The sequence below is a fragment of the Chiloscyllium punctatum genome, chromosome 4 (genome assembly GCF_047496795.1).
Source record: "Chiloscyllium punctatum isolate Juve2018m chromosome 4, sChiPun1.3, whole genome shotgun sequence".
In the NCBI taxonomy this organism is placed as follows: domain Eukaryota; kingdom Metazoa; phylum Chordata; class Chondrichthyes; order Orectolobiformes; family Hemiscylliidae; genus Chiloscyllium; species Chiloscyllium punctatum.
Window position 1 is genome coordinate 22,986,021 of NC_092742.1, and position 21,098 is coordinate 23,007,118.

At 41.6% G+C, this 21,098-nt stretch overlaps 1 protein-coding gene across 1 annotated transcript in view; it reads right to left on the reverse strand.

The window, feature by feature from the left end:
• Positions 1 to 15,369, reverse strand: part of trip11 (thyroid hormone receptor interactor 11) — a 98,997-nt gene extending 83,628 nt beyond the window's left edge. The window contains exon 1 of the mRNA XM_072568245.1: positions 14,897 to 15,369. Within this exon, the coding sequence (XP_072424346.1) occupies positions 14,897 to 15,035 (139 nt within the window). The 5' untranslated portion in view covers positions 15,036 to 15,369. The remainder of the gene's footprint in view (positions 1 to 14,896) is intronic.
• Between the last annotated feature and the right edge of the window lie 5,729 nt (positions 15,370 to 21,098).

The following is a 21,098-nucleotide window of genomic DNA, read 5'->3' on the forward strand; positions in this document are numbered from 1 at the left end:
TGAAAGCTCCTTACAAATTTGTTTCTCAATTTCCCTCTGACTATTAGGGGATCTATAATACAATCCCAATAAGGTTATCATCCCTTTCTTATTTCTCATTTCCACCCAAATAACTTCCCCGGATGTACTTCTGGGAATATCCTCCCTCAGCACAGCTGTAATACTATCCCTTATCAAAAACGTTACTCCCCCTCCTCTCTTGCCCCCCTGTCTGTCCTCCTTGTAGCATTTGTATCCTGGAACATTAAGCTGTCAGTCCTGTCCATTCCTGAGCCATGTTTCTGAAATTGCTATGAGATCCCAGTCCCATGTTCCTAACCATGCCCTGAGTTCATCTGCCTTCACTGTTGGTCCTCTTGCATTGAAATTAATGGAGTTTAATTTATCAGTTCCCACCTTGCTCTCTGTTTTGTCCCTGCCTGTCCAGACTGTTTGACTCGCTTCTTTCCTCAACTGAACCAGTCTCAGGTTGATCTATTTGCTCACTAGCTCGCAGGGTCCCAACCCTCACCTTCATAGTTTAAATCCTTCTGAGCAGCTCCAGCAAGTTTCCCCGCCAGTATATTACTCCCCTTCCAATTCAGATGCAATCCGTCTTTCTTGTACAGGTCACTTCTACCCCAGAAGAGAATTCAATGATCCAAAAATGTGAATCCTTCTCCCATACACCAGCTCCTCAGCCATGCATTCATCTGCTCTATCCTCCTATTCCTACCCTCACTAGATCACAGCTTCAGGAGTAATCTAGATATTATTACTCCAAGACTTCCTTTTTAAACTCCTGCCTGACTTTCTACATTCTCCCTTCAGAATCTCATCCTTTTCCCTTCCTATGTCATTGGTTACAATGTGTACAATGACCTCCTGCCGGTCTCTCTCCCCCTTGAGAACATTCTGCATCCTCTCTGAGATATCCTTGATTCTGGCACCAGGGAGGCAACACGCCATTTCTACCCTTCTCGTTTCAGATTCACCTACAATTACAGATTAAACATTCAACACTTCTTAATGTATTTGTTTCTGAGTTTGTTTTTCAGTACTGAATAACCTTGGCAAATCTGGCAGTAAATATGAACAGACAAACACAGAGTTGACTTTTAAGTCCACAATGACTCTTCTTCAGAACTGAAGTTCTATGTGCGTTCCAGTTTCCTAGCATCCACAGTATTTTGCTTTTATTTGAAGGTTTGAGTTATTAAGAAAGGCTGGATAGACTGGGATTTCTTTCACTGGAGTGTAGGAGGTTGATCTTATAGAAGTTTATAAATAAGAGGTATAGATAGAGTTAAAAGGTAGTTATCTTTTCCCCAGGATGGGGATTTCAAGACTTGGAAGCACATTTTTTGAGGTGAGAGGAGAGTGATATATAAAAGAGGCAAATTTTTTTACACAGAGGGTGATTCTCATGTGGAATGAACTTCCTGAGAAAATGATGGATGCGGGTACAATTAGAATGTTTAAAAAAACATCTGGATGGATACATGAATTGGAACACTTTAGAGGGATCTGAGCCAGGAGCAGGCAGGTGGGACTAGTTTAACTTGGGATTATGTTCGGCATGGACTGGTTGGACCGAAGGGTCTGTTTCCATCTGTATGACTCCATGACACTCTGACTAAAAACTCTGTTCTCACCATAGCACCGAATGTGGATCACAGGATTTGCACTGCCATATAAATGCTCTTGACCTCGCTCTTCAATACTGTCAAGTTACCATCTTATAGGTGTGCTGCTCTACATTTTCACCTTCTTGAATATTATTTCACTGCCACTCAGTCAACATTCTGGAACACCCTCTTTGACAGAACCTGACAGACTGTAGCTACATCACATGGTCTGTCTGCAGTAGCTCAAAAAAATAGTTCATCACCACTTTCTTCAGGGCAATTAGGAATGGGCAATAAATACTGGCCATGGCAGTGACACCTATATGCCATGACAAAAAATTTTCAAAACAAGTGTGGACAAAGGCAAAAATCAGAATATGAGCTCTTCTATTAAACGAACAATCTTTCTCCATACAGACATCCCTTTGCTGGAAATGACAAATTTCTTCATTTTGACTGCAACAGTTTTGTTTTTGAACACTAATCATGTACTTTAAAAAAATTCAATCAAATTCAGCAGGAGGATTGGAATGCAAACTGTCAGTTTACTGTTAATGATTTCAGCAATGATCATCTGTTGACTGCTGATATGTTTATACTCATTAGGTAAATCAAGCATTACAAAATTAATCATGCTGTATGTCAGAATTACAATGGAGCAAATAGTCACTGCCGTAAATGCCAGACAAGGAAAGCACCGGGATGTTACAAAGTGGCAACATTCCCTTGCTGGGATTTAAATGCAGCATGATTCCAGTGTGAGACCAAATTATTGCAGATGCTGGAATCTGTACTCAAAACAAAAGATGCTAGAAATCGCAACAGGTCAGGCAGCATCTGTGAAGATAGAGCAAACTAACATTTAAAATTTAGATGACTCTTCATCAGAGCTGAATGAAGAATCATCTAGACTTGAAACATTAGCTTGCTCTCTCTGTACAGATGCTGCCTGGCCTCTCACTTTAAAAATACACCAAGTTTAGAACTCCCCACCCTAGGGAAAAGACCTTCATCATTCTGCTTATCTATGCTTTTCATGATTTTATAAACCTCAAACTTCACCCCTCAAACTCCTATACTCCAGCCAAGAAAAGTCCCAGCCTATCCAGCCTCTCCTTATTACGCAAACCCTCCATTCTCATGAACATCTTTGTAAACCTCTTCTGAACGCTCTCCAGTTTAATTATCCTTCCTATAACAGGGTGATTAGAAATGCACACAGCACTCCTGAAGAGGCCCCACTGACATTCTGTAATGACCTCAACATGACAACCCAATTCCTACTCTCAAAGGTCTGAGCAATGAGGGCAAGCATGCTAAACTCTGTCTTTACCACCCTGTCTACCTATGACACAAATTTCAAAGAATTATGTATCAGAATCCCTAGGTCTCTTTTGTAATACTACTCAGGGCCTTACCATTAATTGCATATATCCCTGTTTGTATTACCAAAGTGTAATATCTCACATTTATCTAAATTAAATTCCATCTACCACTCCTCAGCCCGATTGGTCAAGACCTCTGAAATCTTAGGTAACCTTCTTCACTATGCACTGTACCACCAATTTTGGTGTTATAAATGTGGTGCAAAGCAAATTGACTGTTTTATCCTGGATATTGCAGATGCGGTGGAGAGCATCGTTAACCATGTCTAAGGGGTAATTGCGGTGTTTGAAGGAGGCAGCCATCTGGGTTGTTCGGTATTGGAATTGGTCCTCCTGGGAGCAGATGCGGCGAAGGCGAAGGCGAAGGAATTAGGAATATGGGATGGCATTTTTACAGGGGGCAGGGTGGGAGGTGGTGTAATCTAGGTAGCCACAATTTCCCCTCAGACGTGGTTGACTATGCTCTCCACCGCATCTCCTCCACTTCCCGCTCCTCCGCCCTTGAACCCCGCCCCTCCAATCGCCACCAGGACAGAACCCCACTAGTCCTCACCTACCACCCCACCAACCTCCAGATACATCGGATCATCCTTCTTCATTCCCGCCACCTCCAAATGAACCCCACCACCAATGATATATTTCCCTCCCATCCCTGTCAGCATTCCAGAAAGACTACTCCCTCCACTACTCCTTTTTCAGATCCACACCCCCCCACCAACCCAACCTCTACTCCCGGCACCTTCCCCTGCAACCACAAAAAATGCAAAACTTGTGCCCACACCTCCCCTCTCACTTCCATCCAAAGCCCCAAGGGATCCTTCAATATCCACCACAAATTCACCTGCACCTCCACACACATTTACTGCATCCGCTGCACCAGATGTGGCCTCCTATACATTGGGGAGACAGGCCACCTACTTGCGGAATGTTTCAGAGAACACCTCTGGGACACCCGCACCAACCAACCCAACCGCCACGTGGCTGAACACTTTAACTCCCCCTCCCACTGCGCCCCAAGGACATGCAGGTCCTTGGCCTCCTCCATCGCCAGACCATGGCAACATGACGCCTGGAGGAAGAGCGACTCATCTTCCACCTAGGAACCCTCCAACCACAAGGGATGAACTCAGATTTCTCCAGCTTCCTCATTTCCCCTCCCCCCACCTTTTCTCAGTCCCAACCCTCAGACTCAGCATCGCCTTCTTGACCTGCAATCTTCTTCCCGACCTCTGCGCCCCCACCCCCTCTCCGGCCTATCACCCTCACCTTAATCTCCTTCCATCTATCGCATTCCCAACGCCCCTCCCCCCCAACTTTTATCTTAGCCTGCTTGGCACACCCTCTTCATTGCTGAAGAAGGGCTTATGCCCGAAACGTCGATTCTCCTTCTCCTTTGATGTTGCCTGACTTGCTGCGCTTTTCCAGCAACACATTTTTAAGCTCTGATCCCCAGCATCTGCAGTCCTCACTTTCTCCTAGGAGTATTTCATCACACTGGCTATGCCTTGTAAATTTTGGGATTCAGAAGGGGAGTTACTTTCTGCAGCATTCCTAACCTCAGACCTGCTCTTGTATCATTGTATTTATATGATTGGTCTAGTTCAGTTTCTGGTTAATAGGAACAAGATGTCAGTGGGAAAATACAGTGAAATTAATGACACTGCCTGTCAAAGGCCAATAGTCAGATTCACATTGTTGGAGGTGGTCAATGAGAGGCACTTGCGTTGTAAGAGTGTTACTTGCCAGTTGTTAGCCCAAACATGGATGTTGCCCAGGTCTTGTTGCAGTTGGCCTAGATTGCATCAATGTCGGAGGTGAGGTGAATGGCGCTGAACTTATTCAAACAACAAACATTTCTAGTTCTGTCCTTATGATTCAGGGAAGGCCATTGACAAAGCAGTTGAAGGACAGAGCCCTGAGCAATGCCTGCTGAGATGTCCCGCAGCAAAGATGACTCACCTCCAACCACAGCCACCTTCTCTTCGGAGAGGTATGATTCCAACCAGCAGAGAATTTTCCATCTGTTTCCTATTAACTCCAAATGTGTTGGAGGTCTTTGATGTTACATTTGGTCAAATGCAGCTTTGGTGACAAGAGCAGTTATTCTCACCTCAATTACGTCGGTCTATGTTTGAATGAAGGTTGCAATTAGGTCAGGAGCTATGTGGCTCTGGTGGAACCCAAACTGCGCATCAATGAGCAGCTTATTGCTAAGGAAGTGCTGCTTCATAACAGTGCACAAGACTCCTATGACTTCACCAATGATCGACAGTAGATTGATAGGGTAGTGACTGGACAGGTTGGATTTGCCCAGCATTCTGTGTACATGACATACCTAGGTCATTCCCCACATCATCAGGTAAAGTCAAACATTGTAGCTGTACATGCAGCTTGGCTAGAAAGATGGAAGTTGTGAAGCAGAAGTCTTCAGTACTGTCGCAGGAATGCTTCAAGGCCCAAAACATTTAAAGCATCCACTGCCTTCAGCCATTTCTTTATATCACATGGGGGAGTGACTCAGATTTGGTAACAAAAATCATCCGTGACATCTAGCACCTCCGGAGGTGCTTCTCAAAATCTTCTCAAAATTCGCTAAGACCTCTTGAGGAGGCCAAAATGGATCATCCACTTGGCATATCAGACTAAAGGTTGTTACAAAAACTCAGACTTGATTTCTGCACTCAAATGTTGCCTCTTCCATCATTGGGGATAGCAATATTCGTTGAGACCTTTCTTCCAGTGAGTTGTTTAATTATCTATTACCAATTGTGATGAGATCTGGTGGTACTGCAGAGTTTAGATCTGATCCACTGGCTGTGGATTCTTTTAGCTCTGTGTATTACGTGCTGCTTGGCATCCAAGTCATCCTGTGTTGTCCCTTCATCAGGTCGAGATCTCATTTTTAAGTACACCTGGTGCTGACAAAGGTCTGTCTTTGACCTCCTGGTTTAATAATCATGGTACAGTGAGAAATATGTTGGGTCATGAGGTTGGAGATTGAATACAACTCTGCTGCTACTGATGGACTGCAGCACTTCATGGACCCCAAGTTTTGACTTGCTAGATGTGTTGGAAATCTATCCTATTTAGCCACAACACAATAGAAGGAATATTCAATGTGAAGATGTCTTTGTCTTTACAGTGATCATGTGAAGGTCACTCCCACAAATACAAACATGGATAGATGAATCTGTGGCTGCAGCTTGGTGAGGAACTGGTTAATTTTTTTTCCCCTCTTAGTTCCTTCCTGATAAGTGGCAGATAGAATTTAATTTAAATAAATGTGAGGTGCAGCATTTTGCAAAGGCAAATCAGGGCAGGACTTATATACATAAATGGTAAGGTCAAGGGGACGTTGCTGAACAAAGAGACCTTGGAATGCAAGTTCATAGTTCCTTAAAAGTAGAGTTGCAGGTAGATAGGATAGTGAAGGCGGCATTTGGCTTGCTTTCTTTTATTGGACAGAGCATTGAGAAGAGGAGTTGGGAGGTCATGTTGCGGCTGTAAGGACATTGGTTAGGCCACTTTTGGAATATTGCCTGCAATCCTGGTCTCCCTATTGGAAGGATGTTGTGAAACTTTAATGTTGCCAGGGTTAGAGGATTTGAGCTGTAGGGAGAGGCTGAATAGGTTGGGGCTGTTTTCCCTGCAGCATCGGAGGCTGAGGGGTGACCTTATTGAGGTTTATAAAGTCATAAGGGACATGGATAAGATAAATAGACAAGGTTTCTTCTTGAGGGTGGGAGAGTCCAGAACTAGAGGACATAGGTTTAAGGTGAGAGGGGAAAAAAATTTAAAAAGGGACTCAAGGGGCAACTTTTTCATGCAGAGGGTGGTGTGTGTATGGAATGAGCTGCCAGAGGAGGTGGTGGAAGCTGGTACAATAACAACATTTAAAAGACATCTGGATGGATATACAAATAGCCTATATCTCTGTAAACTGGCCTAAATCCTCACAAATGGAATAGATTAGATTAGGATATCTGGTCAGCATGGACGAGTTGGACCGAAGGGTCTTTTTCCATACTGTACATCTCTATGACTTCAGAAAAGTTCTAGCAGCTATGCCATTTAGGACTGGGACAGTGTTTTTTAATTCTCATGAGATGTGGGCATAGCTGACAAGGCTCTTGTCAACTGTCAATCCCCAACTGTCCTTGAACTAACTGTCTTGCATAGCCATCTTAGATGGGAGTTAAGAGACAGTCACATTTGTGGGTCTGGCGTCACACATTGGCCAAAATGGGCAAGGATGGCAAAGTTTATTTCCCTCAAAAGACATCAGTGAACCAGATGGGTATATAAGCAGTAATGCAGAAGCAAAAAAGTGATGAAGCAGAAAACCACAAAACCACACAATGCATATCCTAAAGTGACTCTAGTCTCAATATATCATTTCACAAACTATACAGTGTTTCCTATAGCCCTCCAATTAAGACTTTCGCCCATTAGCCAAATAACTTGCTGGGTAACTGCTTCAAGTGAAAACAGAGATTACAAAGTTTGACCCTCAGTGGCAATTCTCAGGCAAACTGCACTTCTTTTCAACTTCAACTTGCGTTTTGCAGAGCACACAATCTACCACAAACCATCGCAATCAGGCAGTGTTTTAATAACAATGTTTTTCTTCACTTTTGCATTTAAAACTATTCCTGATTATGCTTAGGAGTGGTAATCCAGCACAATGTCATCAATATAAATGAAAATAGAATGTTTTCAAAAACAGTACGCATGTTTAATTCAGATATCCTGTGAGCAACTCGACAAGTATAATTGAAAATTACTTTTAAAAACTACACAAACTAATTTTTCAATTACATTCATGTACCATAGTCACTAGGTGTAAATCCAATAAAATCAAATGTTTTAAAATTGCTTTTTTAAAGACCTTGCACAAAATAAAAGCTTAATTTTTCCAGCCTCCTCCAACAAAGGGAAGTAAACATTATTATTATTTTGAGTTTCTGCTTATTAAGTCGATATGGTGAGCCAGATTGAGAGACCAGGACAAAGTTTAATGTTTATACTGTGCACTGAACAAAAATTGTGTTTAGCACTGAATTTAGTTTGTATAACCTTTTTCATCAGTTTGACTGATTTCAGATGAATGGAAATATAGAAACTAGAAAGAGTCAGCCACTTAATCCTTCAAGTCTGTTCTGCCATTCAATGGTTAATCCTCTATCTCAATGCCACACAGCCACTTTGTCTCCATATCCTTAAACATGTATCAATCTACTTCTTGAATACATTCAGTGACTTGCATCTTCTGTGGCAGACAATTGCACAGGTCCACTACTATTTGAGTGTATTTTCTCCCCCCCAATATCCTCCTTACATCTAGTCTGTGCAACTGTGTTTGAAATGTATAAAGTTTATCAGCGCCCCTTTCATTCTTCTCAACACTAGTGAACATAGGCCAAGTCAAACCACTCTCTCCTCTCTCTACATCCTGCCATCCCCCAGCATCAACCTCATGAACCCGCACTGCACACCCTCTTCCAGGTGTGGTCCAATTGAAGCTCTGCAAGGCTACTTCTGCTCCCAGTTCTTATCTTATGATTTCCTTTGGACACCCAGCCAATATGTCACAAAAATGGATCCAAAACCACACAATTCCTCGTAGCAAAATTGCTCTACACCACTCTCAAAGTCATAGAGACAGAGTTGCACTGCACGAAAACAGACCCTTCGATCCAACTCATCCATGCGGACCAGAAATCCTAAATTATTCTAGTCCTGATTTGGACATGCTGGTGTTGGACTGGACTGTACAAATTTTAAAATTGCACAACACCAGGTTCTAGTCCAACAGATATCTTTGGAAGCACTAGCTTTCAGAGTGCTCATCCTTCATCAGGTGGTAGACAACTAAAGCACAACCTCTCTACTCTTGCACTCAATTCCCCTCACAATAAAATATAACATTGTGAGCTTTTCTGCTTACTTACAGTTTCTGCGTACTAAATCTTTTGCACTAGGATATCCAGATCGCTATGCATCTCAGTGTTCTGCAACTTCCGACCATTTAGTTTTTTTTTCATTCTCTCTGCCAAAATGGACACTTTCACACTTTCCCACATTATACTCCCATTTGCCAGATCTTTGCCCACTCACTTAACCTACATGGATCCTCTTCACGTAACTGGTTTCTCATCCCGAGAACCAATTCTCTTAAAACTCTGTACACTCTAATGCCTTTACATTCTTTGCAAAATGTGAAGCTCAGAACAGGATTCAATACTCCCATTAAGAGCGGTGTTTTATACAAGTTCACTTCACACTCCTCTCCATTCAAATATCTAAATTTTCATCAATGTTTCACCTATTAATGTCTCAAGCTTAATCAGTCATTTGTCTACCCGTTCGACCAATTTATCCTCATCCTTCTAAAGATCTATACCATTCCCTTCTCAGTTCACAATACTTCTAAGTTTTATCTATAAATTTGAAAAATGTCCTTGTACACCAAAGCCTAGTATTAAACAAACTAATAGGGTTAAAGGCAGATAAGTCACTGGCCCTGATGGCTTGCACCTGAGGACCCTAAAAGAGGCAACTACAGAGATAATGGAAGCATTGGTTACTCTTTTCCAAATTGTTTGGATTCTGAAGAAGTACTGATGGATTTGAAAACTGTGAATTTTATACTCCTATTCAAACAGGGAGGGAGTCCAAAAGCAGGTAACTACAGGCCACTTACCCTGCCATCTATTGGCACAAAAGTACTGGAGTCAATTATTAAGGAATTAATAGCAACACATTTGAAAAATCATAAACTAAATCAAATAAAGGCATTATTTTGATGGCTTGATGGAAGGGAAATCATATTTGGCAAATTTGATTAGAGTCTTTCAACAAAATCTCAACCTGAATAGATAAATCTGTTGCATTGGGACTTCCAGAAGGTGTTCGACAAGATAGCTCTCAAAATGTTGTCATAAGACCCCGTGGTGCTGAAAGTAATATTTTGATGTGTATAGAGAACTGGCTAATGGGAAGGAAACAGCAAGTGGGGATCAGGGGTTCTTTATCTGGTCAGCAACCTGTAACCACTAGGATTTCACAGCGATCTGTGCTGAGACTGCAACTATTTACACTATACATTAATGACTGAAAGAAAGGAAACAAAAGTTGCAGATAACAAAAACAGGTGGAAAGGGGAATATAAACAATTTACAGAGATATTGATATGTTAAGTAAGTGGGCAAAATGTTGGCAAATGGAATATATTGTGGATAATGTGAAGATGTTTATTTTAGAAGGGAGAACAAAAGAACAGAGCATTACTTTTATTGAGTAAAGTTGCAACACAAAGGGACTCGGGGTGCTCGTGCATTAAACATAGAAAGTGAGCACACAGGTGCAACAGGTCATCAGGAAGGCTAACAGAATGTTGGCCCTTAATTCAAGGGGGTTGGAGGATAAAAAGCGAAGTCTTACTGCAACTGTTCAAGGTGCAAGTCAGACCACATCTGGGGTACTCTAAGCAGTTTTGTCCCCTTATTTAAGGAAAGATATAATTGCACTGGAGGCAATTCAGAAAAGGTTCACTTGGGTGATCCCTGGCGTAGACATTATCTTATTAGTAAACACTAAGCAGGTTGGTCAAGTTTGGCACCCCTTATTTTTCTGGCTGAGATGAGGACAAATTGCTTTTCTCAGAGGACTGTGGGTTTTTGTACCTCCTTGCCATACATAGCTGTGGGGGTAGAGTTCTTGTGTAGAGTATATTTAAGACTGTGATAAATGAATTCTCGATCAGTAGGGGAATCAAGAGTTACAGAGAAAAGGCACAAAAGTGAACATTAAAGTCAAAATGTTGGATAAGACATAATTCTACTGAATAGTGGAGCAAGCTCAATTGGGTTGACCAGCCTACGCCTGTTCCTATGTCTTATGGTCTAGGTCATTAGTATATTTTGCAAAGAGAAGGGATCAAAACACAAACTACTGGGGAAATTCTACTGTAAACACTCCTGTTTCCAAAAAAAAACACATTAATCACTATTCTCTGCTGGTTTTCACTTTTGTCTCCAAGTTGTCACCATCTCTTATTTCATAAACTCTAGCGCCGCTCACAAGAACGTGGTGTGGCATCCAAACTAAATTTCTTTTGGAACACCATGTCACATCAACAGCATTACCCTCATCAATTCTCTGTATTACCTCATTAAAAATCACGAAATTAGTCAAACACAATTTTTCCTTAAGTAATCCATGCTCATTTATAGAGTCATAGAATCATAGGAGATGTACAGCACAGAAAACAGACCCTTCGGTCCGACTCATCCATGTTGAACAGATATCCCAACCCAATCTGCCAGCACCCAGCCCATATCCCTCCAAACCATTCCTATTCGTATACCCATCCAGATGCCTAAATGTTGCAATTGTGCCAGCATCCACCACTTCCTCTGGCAGCTCATTCCACACATGTATCACCCTCTTTGTAAAAGGTTGCCCCTTTAGATCTCTTCTATATCTTTCCCCTCTCACCCTAAACCTATGCCCTCTAATTCTGCACTCCGCGACCCCAGGGAAAAGAACTTGTCTATTTACCCTATCCACGCCCCTCATGATTTTATAAATCTCGGGTCACCCCACAGCCTCTGATGGTCCATGGAAAACAAGCCTCAGCCTATTCAACCTCTCCCTACGTCTCAAACCCTCCAACCCTGGCAACATCCTTGTAAATCTTTTCTGAACCCTTTCAAGTTTCACAACATCCTAATAGGAAGGAGACCAGGTATGCACGCAATATTCCAAAAGTGGCCTAACCAATGTCCTGTACAGCCACAACATGACCTCCCAACTCCTATACTCAGTACTCTGACCAATGAAGGAAAGCATACCACACGCCTTCTTCACTATCCTATCTACCTGTTACTCCACTTTCAAGAACTATAAACCTGCACTCCAAGATCTCTTTGTTCAGCAACAGTCCCTCGGACCTTACCATTAAGCGTACAAGTCCTGCTAAGATTTGCTTTCCCAAAATGCAGCACCTCACATTTATCCTTCTGTAGTAGGTACATATTGATGAACAAGTCCAATTCGATGGTACTAGACAGGAACCTTCAAAAGTTCATTGGGGAGGCTGTTGGCAGGTCAAGGAATGACTGGTGTGTAGGAGGTTTTCAGGTGTGTAGGAGGTTTTCAAAAGTGAGATGACAAGAGTTTCGAGACTGCATGTTCCTGTTAGAGTGAAGGGCAAGGATGACTAGAGATAATGGGTCTGTGGTCAACAAAAAGGAGGAGGTATATGTCAAGTATAGACACCTGGGATCAAGTGAATCCCTTGAGAAATATAGGAGGGGTACAAGTACACTAAAGAGGTGCAAAAAAGGGCTAACAGATTGCTTTGGTCAATAAGATTAAGTAGAATCCAAAGAGAGTTTAAAAGTATATTAAAAGAGTTACTAGGGAGAGAATAGGGCCCATTCAAGATCAATTAAGCCATCTACATGTGGAACCACAAGAGATGGGAGAGATACTAAACAAATATTTTGCTTTGGTAGTTACTGTGGAGAAAGAAGTGGAAACTAGGGGAATTGAGGGAAAAAAATAGTGATGTCATGAAAAGAGTCCTTATTACAGAAGAGGACGTGCTGGAAGTCTGAACACAAAGGTAATGAATCCTCAGGACTTGATCAAGTGTATCCCAGGATATCATGAGAAGCAAGGGAAGAAATTGTAGGGCCCCTAGCAGAGATACTTGTATCATCGACAGCCATGGGTGAGGTATCAGAAGACAGGAGGGTGGCCAGTATTGTGCCATTATTTAAGAAAGGCAGCAATGAAAAGCCAAGAAATTATAGATCAGTGAGCCTGACATCAATGGTGTGCACATTATTGGAGGGGATTCTGACAGACAGGACTTACATGCACTTGGAAAGGCAAGGACTGATTAGAGTTAGCCAGCATGGCTTTGTGCATGGGCAACTGTGTCTCACAAATTGGATTGAATTTTTGTTTTGAAGGTGTAACCAATAGGACAGATGAGGGCAGACCAGTACACTTTCTCGAAATGGGCTAGCAAGGCCTTTGACAAGGTTCTGCATGGTTGACTGTTCAGTAAGATTAAATCATATGGGATCCAGGGAGAGCTAGCCAATCAAATACAAAATTAACTTGGCAGTAGGAGACAGATGGTCGTGGGTAGAGAGTTGTTTTCGGTCCGGAAGCCTATGACCAGCCGAGTTCCTAAAAGATCAGAGTTGGACCCACTGTTGTTTGTAATTTATTTAAATGTGTGAGAATATAGGATGCATGGTTCCTAAGTTTTCAGATGACACCAAAATTGGTGGTATAATGGACAATAAAGAAGATTATTTAAGAATACAACAGGATCTTGATCAGCTGGACCAATGGGCCAAGGAGTGACAAATGGAATTTAATTTACATAAATGCAACACCTCGCATTTTGGGAGAACAAACCGGGCAGGACTTCGTTAATGGTAGGGCCCTGGGAAGTGTTGTCAAACAGAGGAACCTAGGGGTGCGGTTGCATAGTTCCTTGAAATCATGTCTTAGATAAACTAGGTGATAAAAAAGGCATTTAGCACGCTTGCCTTCATTGGTCAGAACATTGAGTATAGGAGTTAGGACATCATTCTGCAGCTGTATTGGGCATTGGAGAGGCCACTTTTGGAGTACTGCATACAGTTCTGATTGCCCTTCAATAAGAGAGATGTTATCAAATTGGAAAGGTGGCAGAAAAGGTTTACAAGATTGACATGCAAATTAATGAAGCGTTGCATATTTTTAATTGCAACATTTAAAAGGTATCTGGATGGGCATTTGAATAGGAAGGATTTAGAGGGATATGGGCCAAGTGCTGGAAAACAGGACTAGACTGGGTTGGGACAACTGGTCGGCATGAACGAGTTGGACCAAAGGGTCTGTTTCCATGCTGTACATCTCTATGACTCTCCTCAGTCCATTGGCTCATCTGATCAAGATCCTGTTGTAATCAGAGGTAATTTTCTTCGCTGTCCACGACACCTCCAATTTTGGTATAATCTGCAAACTTACTAACTCCACCTCTTAAGCTCACAATCAAATCATTTATATAAATGACAAAAGTAGTGAACCTAGCACTGATCTTGTGGCACTCTACTGGTCGCAGGCCTCCAATTTGAAAAACAACCACCACCACCACCATCTGTCTTCTACCTTTTTTCTTAAAAAAAAACTTATGCTAGTATCTTCTATTTTTGTCCAAAATTATTGTTTCTGAAAGTTTCCCCACTACTGAGGTTGTATTGATCAACTTCTAATTGCTAGATTTACTTTCACAGCCTTTTCAAATACCCATTAATGATCAATAAGCCAAGTACCCTCCTTCAGTTCTTTAAGCATTCTACAATCTTTATTATTATTTTTCCAATCTAATAGGATACATCACTGCATACCAGAAATTATTGCCCAATTATTTTATGTACTGTAAAGCACAATGCCAGAGATCACACACACAATAAAGCACAAATGAAACAAGGCAAACAATGTATATTCATTGTATTCTCATTGTGAGTCTTGATCCAATTCAGAATCCATAACAGCCTGCAAACGCCACTAGGCATTTGGCAAGAGTTCAATTCCATGTGAAAAACACATACAACCTATCGCTCTCATACTTTTGTAAACATCACAATAACACTAATTTGCAAGCCAACCCACAGTAAACTCGGTCGATTTGACTAGCTTAAGACAACCGGGTACATCATAAATCTTAACAGCAGTTGTAATGTCACTTGCCCAAACAGTTGTTATGGAGAAATGTACCTAACGAAAGCAAACAAACCCTGTTTACTAATGTCACTATCCCCAAAATTTGGGACACGTTCTCATTTTCTAGATTTCAAAAACTTACAACTCGGGAGCTGGTCAGCGGATCCTCACCTTGCACTTCCTCGGCACCTTCTGCCAACATGTCTTTGGTGAAGCTGGAGAGCTGGCCAGTCAGGGAGGTCAGACTGCCCCCGACCTGACCCAGAGATTGCCCCAGGCCCGAGCCAATCCCACCGAACCAGGAGGACATGGTGCCGGCGGAGGGGACGGGGTGGTGAAGAGGAATGGAGAGACGGCTAACCAGCGGTGGGAGCGGTCGACCAGCGGGTTACCCGAGTCCCTGGCTTCCTCCCCGTCGCCAGGCCGTAGGCCCCGAGCCTCCGGGACAGGTATCTGCAGCCCAACGGGGCAGGAAGGAGGTCGAAATACGGCGGAGACAATCAAATACTCGGCCGATCGTATCGCAATCGGCGGCGCTACTACTTATTGTTGTTGTTGTTGCTGCTGCTACTTCTCCTCCGCCGCCCCTCACTTACTACCCCAACCCCGGTTCTGCCAACTCAACGGCAGCCATATTGTCAGCGTCAGCAGCTGCGCGCCGCCCGGCACTCTGGGTACAAAGCAGGGAGATAGACCACTTTCACCACCGCCATCTTGGAAGGTCCCGCCGCATAGGATTGTGGTGTAACAACAATAAATGACAGAAGATGTTCGAGAAACTCAGCTGCCGCGGAGAGACAAACAGAGTTAACGTATCGACTGATACGACTCCGTTTTAGAATTCAGAAGAAACGTAAGAGGCGTACAGATCTGCAACATGGAAAAAGGTGCTTCGGCCCACTCAAACAGTAAACAATTACCCAACTATTCTCTGATGTGGAGGTGCCGGTGTTGGACTGGGGTGGACAAAGTCAAAAATCACAGGACACCGGGTTACAGTCCAACAGTTTATTTGAAACCGTAAGCTTTCTGAGTCCCCGCTCTCTTGCCTGACGAAGGAGCGGGGGCTCAGAAAGCTTGCAGTTTCAAATAAACCTATTAGACTATAACCCGGTGGCCTGTGATTTTTGACCAAATATTCTATGAAGAGAAAATAGAGTTAACGTTTCCGCGCCAGTGACCCTTCTTCAGAACTGGACCCGAAATGTTAACTTTGCTTTCTCTCTATAGATGCTGCCAGACCTGCTGAGGTTTTCCAGCAATTTTTGTTTTTGTTTCTGATTTCCAACCTCCGCAGTTTTTCTTTTGCTTTTTTCGTTTGTCTACCGAATTATTCTAAATCCATTTTCCAGTATTTGTCTCAAATACTTGGATGCTTTGTCACCATTAATTCACTTTCTCCACAGATGCTGCCAGATTCTCTAGCCTTTTCTGTTTTTCATTTCAGAATTCCAGCATCCGCAGCATTTTATTTTGAAAGAAAAGTTGAATTAACAAAAACTGTGTGAACCACCGCTGAGGATTGAATAATAGCATATTACAACTCCTGTGTACAGTATGTGCATTTCTACTTTGTCAAATTTTCTTTCACATTTTGTTTCAAAGGAAAATAAGAACTAAAAACACATGACTAAAACGCGGAGTGACGAGATATGAAATACATATTTTATATTAACAATTTCACTACAGCGTTTTACTTGGAGATCTCTCGCGTACAGGAAGATGAGCTTGGATGCCATGGTCCGGATCTTGCCAGCCCAGTAGTGGCGAACACGAAAAGGTTCAACGCTTATTGAGAACGGCAACGGCACTTGGATTATCAAGAAACCCGCTTACGTTTGAATCCAGAAGGTGAGTAAATGGCTCCAGAGTTGTCCGGGCTAAAGGTCCAGCCGGGACTAAGGATTAAAACTTGGGCTAATAACTTTGAATTTATACCTGTTTTATTTAGGGCTGCGAATACCTACTCTAAAACACGGACCTCTAAATCAACAGCGCCATGTCGTTCTGCTATAACGCGCGCTTCGTGTAAGCGAGTTCACTGTAGAGCGAATTGGAGCACTGTTTCTAAAGCGAGAACTTTTAAAATGTGTGTTGGTTGTCAGGACGGTTTTCTGTATCGCTGGGTTGCAGAAGAACACGTCCATCGCGTTATAGAAGAACTACTTTGTTTAAAAAAGGACTACCCCATCCTGCCTCATTCATTCCCCTGTTGAGCTAAACGCTTGAAGGCTTCAAGGTGATTTAGACAAGTCGAACGATTGGGAAAAGACATGGTAGATGTAGTTAGGTGGAATTCCCATGAGAAATGCAAGGTGTTATGATAGGGAGTGTGGGTCTAGATGGGATGCTCTTTGGAGGGTCAATCTGGACTTGATGGGCCTGCTTCCATGCAAAGCAGGGATGTTTTACTGCAATTATGCATGGCCCAACCGTGCTGGTAGGATTCTCAGATGAGAATCCTATCGCAATCGGCGGCGCTACTACTTATTGTTGCTGTTGTTGCTGCTCCTCCGCCGTCCTTCACTTACTACCCCAACCCCGGTTCTGCCAACTCAACAGCAGCCTGCATTCACTAGAGTTCAGAATGATGAGATTGAACAATACAAAATCTTAACAAGGCTAATATTGCAGGGAGATGGTTTCCTGATTTGGGAATCAAGAGCCAGGAGTCACAGTTGGGATAAGGGGTAGACTATTTAGGATTGAGATGAGGAAATAATTTCTTAACTCAAAGGATAGTGAACCTTTTGAATTCTTTCCCACAAAAGGCTATGGAGGCCAAATCATTGTATATATGCAAGAAAGAAGAATATTTGAATATTAAAGCTATCAAAGGATATGGGAAAAACATAGGAATATTGCATGATTATATTGAATGGTGCAGCAGGCTTGAAGTGCCAAATGGTCTTTTGTACCTTGTTTCTATATCAGAAACCAGAAAAAAGGGGCTACTGTCAGTGTCTGTATTCTCTTCTTATAATTGAAACAATTCATGTCATCAGCACAAAAATAAAAATAATTTAATCATAAAATTTTTGCCTTTTCTGTAGAGGTGCAAACAATAAGCATTCAATTCACACAGAGATAAGGGAACTTAGAATATTAAATGACAACATATTTATATGTACTGTCATATGATTCATAGTGCACACAATACACACCAAATCTCAGTGCAACCAGTGCTAGGAAGATGATGGCCTAGTGGTGTCATTGATAGTTTATTACTCTGGAAACTCAGCTAATATTCTGAGGAGCTAGGTTCAAATCCTGTTATGACTGATGGTGCAAATTAAATTCAATCAAGAATTAACAGCCAAATGATAACCCTGAAGCCATTGTCAATTATAGAGTCATAGAGATGTACAGCACAGAAACAGACCCTTTGGTCCAACTCATCCATGCTGACCAGATATCCTAAAGAAACCTAGTCCCATTTGCCAGCACCTCACCCATCTCCCTCTCAACACCTTCCTATTCATTTACCAGTCCAGATACCAGTCTCACCATTTCCTCTGCCAGTGCATTCCATACACACACCACCGTCTGTGTAAAACATTGCCCCATAGATCCCTTTCAAATCTTTCCCCCCTCACCTTAAACCTATGTCCTCTAGTTTTGGACTCCCCCAGCCTGGGGAGAAGACCTTGTCTATTTACCCTATCCATGCCCCTCATTATTTTATAAACAAGATCACCCCTCAGCGTCTGATGGTCCAGGGAAAATAGTCCCAGTCTGATTAGCCTCTTCCTGTAGCTCAAACCATCCAACTCTGGCTACGTCCTTGTAAATCTTTTCTGAACCCATTCAAGTATCACAACATTCTTCCTATAACAGGGAGACCAGAGTTGAACACAGTATTCCAAAAGTGGCCTAACCAATATTCTGTACAGCTGTAACATGATCTCCCAATTCCTTTACTCAATGCACTGACCAATAAAAGCAAGCATTCCAAATGCCTTCCTCGCTATCCTTTCTATCTGAGACTCCATTTTCAAGGAGCTAAAAACCTTGTCAGGAGAAAAAACCCTTTGGATCATTCATGTTCTTTATGGAAGGAAATCTGCCATCCTTCTTTGGTTTGGCCTACATCTGAGTCCAGACTCACAACAATGTGGTTCATTCTTAACTGCCCTCTCGGCAATTAGGAATGAGCAATAAATGCTGGCCTACCAGAGATGCCCACATCCCATGAGCAAATGAAAAATATTGATGACAAACTTGTAATTAACTTTGAAAATACCTCCGTGTCTCTTTAAAACTGAATTTTAATGTTGCCTTTTCTTTGCAAAATTTGTTGGTAGGTGTGCACCAGAAAATGAAGGGATGTGCATATTGTAAGAATTTTGGAGAATAAGGTGAACAACTAGTGACCTTTTGTGCAGGTTGCAGATGCTTATTTCATTATAGATAATTTTCCTACCATTGCATTGTAAAATTTAAAATAAATTGAAGACAAATCTCATGTTTTCTCTATTACCCGGTGAATTTATTGGGAATGTGATATCTGATCTTTTCTCAATTACATTTTTAAGCATTCAATTTTTTATTCACTTAAATTTAATGCTTTTGTTATTTTGTTGAATAAAATAATGATTGCAATAAAAGTGACAGTGATTGTCTCTTACTTTAGGGATCAGCAGCTTAAATATAAATTGCAGCTTTATCCATTGTGTTATGTATGATTTCATTATTTTCATAATCAAGTTTCCACAAGTCTGAACTCAAATCCATGATAAGATTGGATGAGAATATGTTAACCAGTTTTATTTTTGCGCTGATGAAAGGAATTGTTTCAGTTAAAAGAAGAGAATACAGACATTGACAGTAGCCCTTTTTTTCTGGTTCAGCAACCAGTTCAGAATACTCCGCTGAATTGATAATGTTGAAACATTATGTTACATATGATCCAATTTGATCATGGACATACTTAACATATATAAACTAATAAGACAGGTGTAACTTTATACTCTGTTTTAGTACAGATGGATGGTCGAAAACATGAAATGTTTTAAATTTGGAAATGTCAAATGTTTTCTTGTGTTTTCAATTGTACCTCAATTGCATGACCAGATCCTAGAAAATAGATTCCAAAAATTTCACCTCCTATTGCAGAATAAGGGAGAAAGGCAAGGGATATATGAATAAGGGTGGAAGTTGTACAGCCTTTTAGTTAGCAGCCAGTCAAACCAATTGTCTTTAAATCCTAAAACATCACAACCATTTAGCCAGTTAAATTACATTATACTGATGGTTCAATGGTACCACAGCTATTCAAGTGCTATTTCTGTGAAAACGTTCTGTACTAATTATAATTCTATTAGATTGACTTGCAAACACAAAGTTAAGTGACAAATTGTAAACAATAGATGGAACCTTATTTTATGCCATAGCTTTCTATATAATCATGGCCAATCAACTGGTTCTTCAGTTGTTTAACTTCATCTTTTTAAAAGTTGGCCATCTCTAGAGTTGCAAATTCAGGGAAACATTTAGAAACAGTGAAAGTCAATTGGATAAGCAATGGAACTCTAAAAATGGTGAGTGAGAATTATAGAATATAGCAACTGAATAGCTGTATGGGACCATTAGAGAGGAAAAAGTTACTGAATTAGCCATGACCAAACTGGCAAATTGGTGAACGCGTTGTAGGGTTGTCAGATGCTGGAACATCATATGAATTCCTGTCTAGTCAGTCTTCTCTCTCACCTCAAACTATCTTGCTATCTTACAAACATGATCAGAGGAAATGAAAAAAAAAACACTTTTTTCATGCCCCAGTTTTCTCCTGGGTTGCTAGCAGCAGTGACAGACACTATTTATCTTTAATTTCTGGAGATTTCAGGACAGGCTGCAGGTTCACAACTCTAACAAAATCTGAAAGAACTGTGGATGCTGTAAATCAGAAACAAAAACAGAAATTCTTAGAAAAGCTCAGTTTTGAGGAAGGGTCACCCAACCTGAAATGTTAACTCTGATTTCTCTCCACAGATAGTGCCAAACCTGCTGAGCTTTTCCAGCAGTTTCTCGTTTCGTACACAACCCGAAGAGACTGAAGTCAATAATGACTACAACAGCCTGAAATGTCCTACTGAACACCAATAATGCAAGCTCCCCATTAGATAAGTGAGAGAAAAGTAAATAAATGAATATAACCGAGTAAACAAATGACATCAAGCATACTATGCATATGCAAGATGAACTTTTTTTTCCCAAAAATATAGAAACATAAGAATGGGAATTGTCGAGCTGCCCAACATCCAATATGATCATGGCTGATTGAACACTTTAATGCTTTTTACTAATCCCACACCACCACCCACATCACCCCACCACTCCATCCACCTAGCCCATGCCCAAAACCTTGCACACC